Source organism: Blastocystis sp. subtype 4 (assembly GCF_000743755.1).
Source record: "Blastocystis sp. subtype 4 strain WR1 chromosome Unknown seqid_0414, whole genome shotgun sequence".
Taxonomy (NCBI): Eukaryota; class Bigyra; order Opalinata; family Blastocystidae; genus Blastocystis; species Blastocystis sp. subtype 4.
This window is the reverse complement of record NW_014569133.1, coordinates 1-8,134: the sequence shown is the minus strand read 5'-3', so window position 1 is coordinate 8,134 and position 8,134 is coordinate 1. Positions and strand designations below refer to the sequence as shown.

Below are 8,134 nucleotides of genomic sequence, written 5' to 3'. Positions count from 1 at the left end.
TGGTCAAGCTCAGGCTGTGATGAATGAGGCTGAATCAGAAGCTCGTTCGATTCAAGAGATTACCCGTTCTTTAGAGGGAAGTAGTGATGATCCAACGAAATATCTGCTGTCTTTGAAGTACATCGATGCTCTGAAGACGATTTGCTCCAAGTCCACTACCAAGGTGGTGTTTGTGCCTCAGGAGACTCTGATGGTCCAGACAGCCCAACTCCTTGGACTCAATACCATTATTCCTCGCTCCTAAGTGTAGTTTGTGTTATGATTTGTTTGTTGGACTCACTTCGATTAGATCCATTCAATAGGGCTATGAACAAACAGAATGCTAGCAATCACATTCACTTCTTTCCCTGTTGAGCCATCATCTGTTGCTGATAAGCCATCTGATAATAAGCCATTTGCTGGTAATAGGCCATCTGCTGTTGATACATCATGTACTGTTGAGGAGTCATATTTCCAGGCATCATACCAGGAGCAGTCTGAGCAGGTTGAGCAGGGGCAGCTTGGGCAGGAGCGGGTTGAGCAGGAGCAGGTTGAGCAGGAGCAGGAGCAAACATACTGTTCAGATCATCCACTGCTGAAGACTTGGGAGCAGTCTGAGCAGGAGCAGGCTCACTAAGACCCAAGAAATCGTCTTCAGCAGGCTTTGCTTCCTTTGCAGGGGCCTTCTTTGCTACCTTCTTCACCACTTTCTTTGTCACCTTCTTCTTCTCCTCTACGGGCTCCTCAGCATCAAAATCTTCATCCTTCGGAGCACTCTTCAAAATCTTCATCCTTCGGAGCACTCTTCTTCACTGTCTTCTTCACTGTCTTCTTTGGCTTCACCTCTTCCTCCTCATCGAAATCCTCTTCTTCCACTACCACCTTCTTAGGAGCACTCTTCTTCTTTGCAGCAGGGATATCAAAGAAATCCTCAGCCTCTTCAGCCTCAGCCTGTTCAGTCGCTTCTTCGGCAACTTCCTCCTGTTCCACAGCCTCCTCTTCCTTTGTCTCATCTTCACCCATAAACATCTTCTCCTCATAAGCAAGACGCACGAATGTCTTAAACTTGTCCAGTGAATCACCAGTATGAGGTCGGTACTTCTCCACATCTCCATGAGAGAGGTATTTCGCAACATTTGTTACCACCTCCATGCTTCTCACTCAACGCTCTCACTTCCTTCAATGTCCAAGTTGACATTGTCACGCTCTAGATATTATCCATATCCTCAATCTATTACCTTCACTCGATGAGAGAACGATTGGTGAGCAGATTTGCAGTTATGACACACAAACGAGCAATAAGGAACTAATCCATCATTTTCATATTTCCATATCTTACCACAAACATTCGCATGACCCAACTTTGCATACTCTCCACAATTCACACAATGCTTATTCTCCTCCAATTTACGCAGTTTATTTAACAACTCTTCAGGCTTTTGCTTCTTCTCTCCAGACATGTATTATACTTAACAGAATACTGGAACAATTTCGGTATCGAACTAATAGGATACATATAATCGATAACGAACCAATTCTTGTATTTTTCCTTGTATAAAGTAACGGTAATTCATTTCTGGGTTTTCGATTCTAGCTTTATTAATACGCGATGGACAATCAATTTCTCCTCATATATTCTTTCTGGGGATGTATGTCATGCTTTCCGAAAGAGATAACGAATTCTAACGGACATTAAAGTTTCTGGGAGAATAGTGAAATACGGACACTGTTTTCTTTGTCTCACATATCATGCAATTCGCATGGTTTATAATAGGTACGTTCAGTTATTTCTTGATTATCAACAAAATGATACCACTGTACGTTTAGCCATTTCATTTCATTCCATTCATTCATCTTCTCATAAGCTAGATGGTCTTGTTCAGTTTCCCTGTCTTGATTGAGGGATAATGAAGATTAACAGACTGTTTCTGCTTCAATTCATGTAAGTGTACTTCCAGTCCTTTGAAATGGACTTATTCAATATTGTTTGGATTCTTTGCTCTTAGTGTTACAGAGAGAGAGCATATTACTTTCTCTTTGTGTCAAGCAGAGCATATACTGTTGTTCTCTTCTTCACTATGTCATGCTTCATTGTTGATTTATGGCCAAGAAGAATCAAACATTAACCTCATGTAGCTTCATTATCTCACAATCCATGTTGTTTCTGTAATCTACTCTCTCTTTGTTTGTTTTGTATATCTATATAAGTATACTTTGGAAGTCATTCTCTTCAGAATCATCTAATCTTCACAAGAAGCTTGCAATCGTCTATCGGCCCCAGGGTTTCTATTTATCATTATTAGAATCCTTCCAGAATTTCTAACTGTACGGATGTAAACACATAATAACCGTGGGTGTGTTTTCCTATTTGTTTGAATCTTATATTTTGTTTTTGTTGTAAGCATTATGCCTCCACCACATCCTCCTGGCGGCCCTGGTCATCATCCTGGCGGTCCTGGTCATCCTCCCCCACCAATGGGAGGACCTCATCACCCTCCTCCGCCCATGAAAGGACATCCTCCTCCACCAATGGGAGGTCCTGGTCATCCTCCTCCACCGCGTCGATAAGTGAATTTTGATATTAATACTTCTTTTATGTTTTTTGACACAAATCTAGATAGTATCTTCTTTTACAAAATATCGCTGATTTCTGTCAAGAATGATTAGATAGTAAACTCCATACTCTTATCTAATGTATCCAAATATACCTCAGCCTGGTTACGTACCTCCTAACCAATACTGTGCTCCAGGTCAATATCCTCCTTCGGGTCAATATGCTCCGCCTGGTCAGTATCCACCACCTGGTTCATATCCTCCACCTGGTCAGTATCCTCCACCTGGGTATCCTTCTCCGCAAGGTTACCAACCTCCTGGTGGATATGTTCCGCCTGGCTATGCTCCTCGTCCTGGTTGCCCCCCTGGTCCCGGGTATAGTCCTCAGCCTGGATATCCTGGCGTTCATACAGATGAGTTTACTCACTTCTAGTCAATAACTGCAAAATGTAAGAAATGTGGCCGTGTTTCAACACTTCCAGCTGGTACAAAGAAGGCTGTGTGTCCTTGTGGTGGAGTAGAGTATGATGATTAGAAGTTATAGGTAGAAGATTAAGGCCAAAAAGACACACAAAGGAAACAAATCATCGTCTTCATCATCATCTTCTTCTTCGTCTTCTTCAAGTGATTCTCTAAGTGATCATCTGAAGAATGTGAAAAAGGCTTTTAAGAAAATGTTTTAAACTGTTTGTTGGTAAGAAACCACTTCCAACTAGGTCACATGTCATAACTCGCAATCGCTGAACAGAGCTCATCATATTCAATATAATCTTTATCCTTAAGGTTCATCATTGTAAGGAAATTATCCAACTCCTTTTCGGATAGTGGCTCACCCACTTTAGATAAAACACTTCGTAATAGGTCGATTCTTATCTTTCCATCATTGAATTTATCAAATATCTTGAACGATTTGCGAATATCTTCTTCAGTGACTAATCTCAAGATAAACGAACAGTACGTACCAACACAATCCATATTTGAAATCAATAGAATAAAGTCATCAAAAGTCAATCCTCGTTGTTGACTGTATTTGTCTTGTAGTTTCTTAATTTCAGCTTGCGTTGGATTGAACCCAGAAATTCTTAATAATTCACTAAAATACTCCGGATAGATAATTCCACACCGTGTTTTATCGAGGTAGTTAAAGACTTGACGGAACAATTCCATCTACATCCTATTGGGAACTCAGAGTGTACCTGTTCGTTTGAGAACTTTTCACTCATTTATATATCTTTTCTTGCTTTTCATAACCAATATCAAAAACGGGAATTCGACAATTGTGACGTCACGCGTTTCTTATTGTTCTTTCCCAAGAGTGTCTTAACCTACTTTCTCCTTATCGACGTGATAGTGACTTGGATTATTCATGTCGTGTATCATTGATGAGAGTACTGTGAAGTACCTAAGAGAGAGGTTATCTACTTTGGAACAGTCGAGAACAGATCTGATTGTATGAGAGTTCATTCTGTTGATGATATCTAGGGAGCAATCGTCGTTCTTACTGAGAGGATTCAAAAGATCCTTGAAAAGACCGATTCTGTGAAACGTGATTCACCGGAAATCGTTTCGCGTAAAATCGAGGATCTTGAGAACGATCTTGTTGTTTCGTCATATTCTGTTCAGCAAACACGGGAGGTATTGGGACTGAGGCATTATAATGAGTTCTAGATCGAAAAACAGCTGGAAGCCTTGCGAAAGGAACTTGCGGCCATCAAGCAGCAGATAACGCGACAAGAGGAAGTCCGTCAACTGCGAGAAGTCTCATTTGTCGTTTGGACTGATGGGTAGGAGAAGAAGGAATCTTTCATTCGTCTAAACCAGATTCGTCGTGAGATCAACGAGCTGGATAATGCTATTCATGTTTCAACTGTCATTATTGATGCTCGACGTCGTGGAGAAACCGTTACTCCCGATGAAGTCCATAAGGAGGTATTGAAGATGAAGGAGGAATGTTTTACGAATCTTCAAAGGAAGCATTCTCGCCAGGTGAGTGATTCGATTATCATTTCATCTAGCTTCATATGGTTGAAGAGGCTTTGCATGTCCATCTCACATACTCACGTTCCACTCAAGCTTGTGTCATTTTTGGTTTTGGTGAGTCTCCTCAGCAAGCAAGAACTCGTATTAGTGATTTCCTCACATGGACATCCATCTCTCTTTCATTCGATTCAACACAAGTGGTATGATCCGTTGTCTGAGTAATCACTCTTAGGCAGTCCTTCTTGCCAATCAAGGTACTTTGTGTCATCGTTTAGAAGAGATGTCACAGTGCATCATTCACATCAATAAATCTCTTCAACGTATTTCTGTAGAAGGAGGAGCTTCTTCTCTTCAACTCCTGAAAGCCAAATACACTTCAATTCTCTCCAGTATCTCTCTTCTCAGTTTTTTAGTCTAGATCCTCTCACTTTCACTTTTCCTCCTTCGGTACTGACACGACTTCTAGCTAACAATCACGAGCGTTATAACTCTCTCACTCAACAGTGTGATGCCTATCTATATCTGGACTATTTTTCAGGGACACTCTCTGTTTATGGAGAGGAACGACAGCGTCAGATGGCGAAGGTAATGATACAATTCATCTCTCACATAGACTCTTATTATGAAGACCATTGATCAATTAGCAGATCGTACTTTACCGCTTCCTCTTTCCGATTCTCAAGTTGTGGGTTATTTGATTGGTGATAAGGGTGTTACAGCCAGGGAGTTACAACGTGTATCCCACTGTACCTGCCAATTCAGTTCAAAATCAGAAGATCCTTCGGTGAAACTCACAGGAAGTCCAGAGGAACTTGAGATTGCCAAACACTATATTGAAGCGAAACTTAAGCAGTATGAGCGTGAGAATCGGTCTATGAAACTCCCTGAATTAGGGCTTCCTCTCTTACTGAATGATCAAGCGAAGGAGTTACAGCGTGTTCAACAGACCACTCATACTCGCATCACGATTGATAAAGAACAGTTGATTGCTATGGTTCGGGGTACGGAAGAGAATGTGAACAAGGCATGTTCTCAGTTGACTGAACTTCTCTCATCTCTCACTTCGGTTACCTTCCCTCTGGCTCCACAGCAACGAGGTCGGTTCATGGGGGCAGGAGGGAAGAATGTGAGTCAATACCGACGTGAATTCCATGTGAGTGTGCGTGTGGAAGAGAATCAGATCGTGGTTGAAGGAGTCAGGTCTCAAGTCGAAGCAGCCTCTGCAAAGATCCAGATGTGGCTTGAAGCCAATAGTGTGGTACCTGTGGAATGTGATAAGGATATTTTGGGCCGAATCATTATCGGGAATAAGGGAACCATTGTTCGTCAATTGGAGAAGGAGTTACATGTGAGAATTGTTCAGGATATGATTGGACGTATAAGTGTGATGGGTGTTCAATCTGATGTCCAACATGCATGTTCAGTGATCCATCAACGCATCGTTGATTATCAATCGACTCACACTCAGTACATGTTTACAGCTAATCACTTTTCGTTTTGCCCTGAATTATCACGAGCTTCAATTAACCATTATCGATCTCTGTATCCACATCTCATTTTTACTGTGATTCTCAATCAAAACCAGATTCGTGTAGAAGGAGATAAGTCTGAATTGAGTGCATTCCGAGAGTTCTTCCAGCCATTTGTTACGCGAACCTCTGGATATGAACTTACTCATATTCCTGTGGCAGCTACTCAGTGTGGTGTGATTTTGGGGCATCAGGGACAACGAATTCAGCAATTGCAATCCTATCATGATGTGATTCTACGATTGGATCGTGAAAAGGGCGATTTGGGAATTTGGGGATCAAAAACTGCGGCTTCTGCTGTGATTGCCGAAATCCGAAACCTGATCGAGACGTATGAAGTCGTCCGATCAGAGCATCTTATCTCTGCAGGGGAGCTGAGTTCTCTTCTGGTGGATCACTGTCGACCCATCACTGAGATTCAACGGGTATCTCATGCTACAGTCGTGTTGCCCTCTCCCAATGCCAATGACAAGACGCGAATTGTACGGATTTCGGGTACTCGGCCGAATCTCCGCATTGCAGATGGTTTGTTCCAATCTTTCATTGAAGGTCGATATTCCTACACCTATACATACTCCCCTGCGGTACTCACAGCCTTGCTTAACTCCCCTTCCTTCCATCTCGAACGATTGTCATTAGCTCATCAATGTTGTATTTCTACTGATTCCCGCGGAAACGTCGAGATTCGAGGCGAATACATGGGAGTACATGCAACGCATGCGGAGTTGTTTCATGCTTTGGCGACCCAGGAGCCATCTCTGTTTGGTGAGGTACCTTTGACGGATGGAGCAGCTCATGCTCTTGCTAGTAATCGCTGTCATCTCACTGTAGCGTGTGAGGGTGCAACGATCACTCCTGAGCCTGGAGAGAAGTCGGTGTATGTCACAGGAACTGCTGAGGCTGTCAGAAAGGCACTTCAGGCCACGCAAACTGCTGTTGCGAACTTAGCTGCTCGGTATGTGTTGATTCCTGTGGATACTGCATTGTTGGCCTATGTAATTGGTACCAAAGGTCGTCGAATTCACCAGATATCAGCTGAGTGTGGTGCTTCTGTGGAAGTGTGTACAAACAACGCAGTTCTGGTTTCAGGGAATCCACTAGCTGTGAAGAGTGCATGCGAGGCTGTAGAGCAGGGGTTAAAGGAGACGCAGGAGCTGAATGCGGTATTGCGCCCGCCAGCTGAAGTGTTGACTGTATTCTTAGCAACGTATCGTGATCTCCTTAAGCAGTGGGAACGGGAATATGGGGGAAAGGTGACAATCGATGAACCACGGGGATTAGTGCGAATTCATGGAGATACTGCCGAGAGTGCTCGTGGCTTGCGGTATGTGATTGAAAGCATGCTGGAAGCCGTTGAATTGGAGGAAGAGAAAGATGATCGACCTCGTATTGTTCCGTTGGCGCCTGCCGGTGACAATGAGGTTGAGAATGATAGGTCGTACGATCTTTGGAACCTCGTAACAACGTCGAAGTTGGATCATGCTCAACGTATTGAGTCGTTGTTGGGTTTGGATCGGGCCATTTGATTTTTCGATTTCTGTACAATTTGTGTAGCCTGTAGCATAATCAGTGGGGTCTCCCAGAATTGGTTGTGTTTGTTAATGGAACGAATTAAAACGCTCCCAGAACCATGGAATCGTTATCTATCACGTTCTGAGGTACTTTTAAAACGAAATGAAGTCAGGTTGGAGACAAACTGTGATTGTAGAGTCAAATTGAACGGATTGGGAAGCTGATAAACGAGTGGAAGAAAGGAAAGGAATTAACAGGAGAAGAACGAATGATGCTTGAGGAAGGGATTCGAACGATTAATTCCACTATATCAGAAGTAGTATATAATTAAGAATAAAATGTAGATAACAAAGGAATATAAGAAGTTGGCGCAGGTTGGGAAAAAGTTCATTTAGTGGCATGTTTGTGATTACAATCGAAATACGACATTTCACTGCGGTTCTATTAAGAAGCCAATATGAATAACATCGTTCATCGTAACACAACAAACAATCCACTCATGACGACAGAACCCAGAATTCGTTCACATCTAATTCTTCTTGGCCTTCTCAGCAGCAATAGCAGCAGCACGGATGCTGAGC

At 42.6% G+C, this 8,134-nt stretch overlaps 4 protein-coding genes across 4 annotated transcripts; 2 read left to right on the top strand and 2 right to left on the bottom strand.

Annotated features, from left to right (window-relative positions):
- Positions 1 to 335: 335 nt before the first annotated feature.
- Positions 336 to 1,439, bottom strand: JH06_5881 (ADP-ribosylation factor GTPase-activating protein; the record flags this gene model as incomplete). The annotated part of the gene is made up of 4 exons (XM_014669765.1): positions 336 to 743; positions 793 to 1,125; positions 1,154 to 1,186; positions 1,218 to 1,439. 4 exons carry the CDS (start codon positions 1,437 to 1,439, stop codon positions 336 to 338), a joined length of 996 nt encoding a protein of 331 aa, XP_014525251.1.
- A 1,232-nt stretch (positions 1,440 to 2,671) lies between these two features.
- JH06_4701 (hypothetical protein) lies at positions 2,672 to 3,215 on the top strand (the record flags this gene model as incomplete). Its single annotated transcript, XM_014669764.1, has 3 exons — positions 2,672 to 2,935; positions 2,966 to 3,049; positions 3,081 to 3,215. The coding sequence occupies 3 exons, from the start codon at positions 2,672 to 2,674 to the stop codon at positions 3,213 to 3,215; spliced, it is 483 nt and encodes a 160-aa protein (XP_014525250.1).
- A 34-nt stretch (positions 3,216 to 3,249) lies between these two features.
- Positions 3,250 to 3,699, bottom strand: JH06_4700 (calmodulin-like protein; the record flags this gene model as incomplete). Its single annotated transcript, XM_014669763.1, has 2 exons — positions 3,250 to 3,464; positions 3,495 to 3,699. The coding sequence occupies 2 exons, from the start codon at positions 3,697 to 3,699 to the stop codon at positions 3,250 to 3,252; spliced, it is 420 nt and encodes a 139-aa protein (XP_014525249.1).
- Positions 3,700 to 5,134: 1,435 nt separating this feature from the next.
- JH06_4699 (hypothetical protein) lies at positions 5,135 to 7,567 on the top strand (the record flags this gene model as incomplete). The annotated part of the gene is made up of 1 exon (XM_014669762.1): positions 5,135 to 7,567. The coding sequence occupies one exon, from the start codon at positions 5,135 to 5,137 to the stop codon at positions 7,565 to 7,567; it is 2,433 nt and encodes an 810-aa protein (XP_014525248.1).
- Between the last annotated feature and the right edge of the window lie 567 nt (positions 7,568 to 8,134).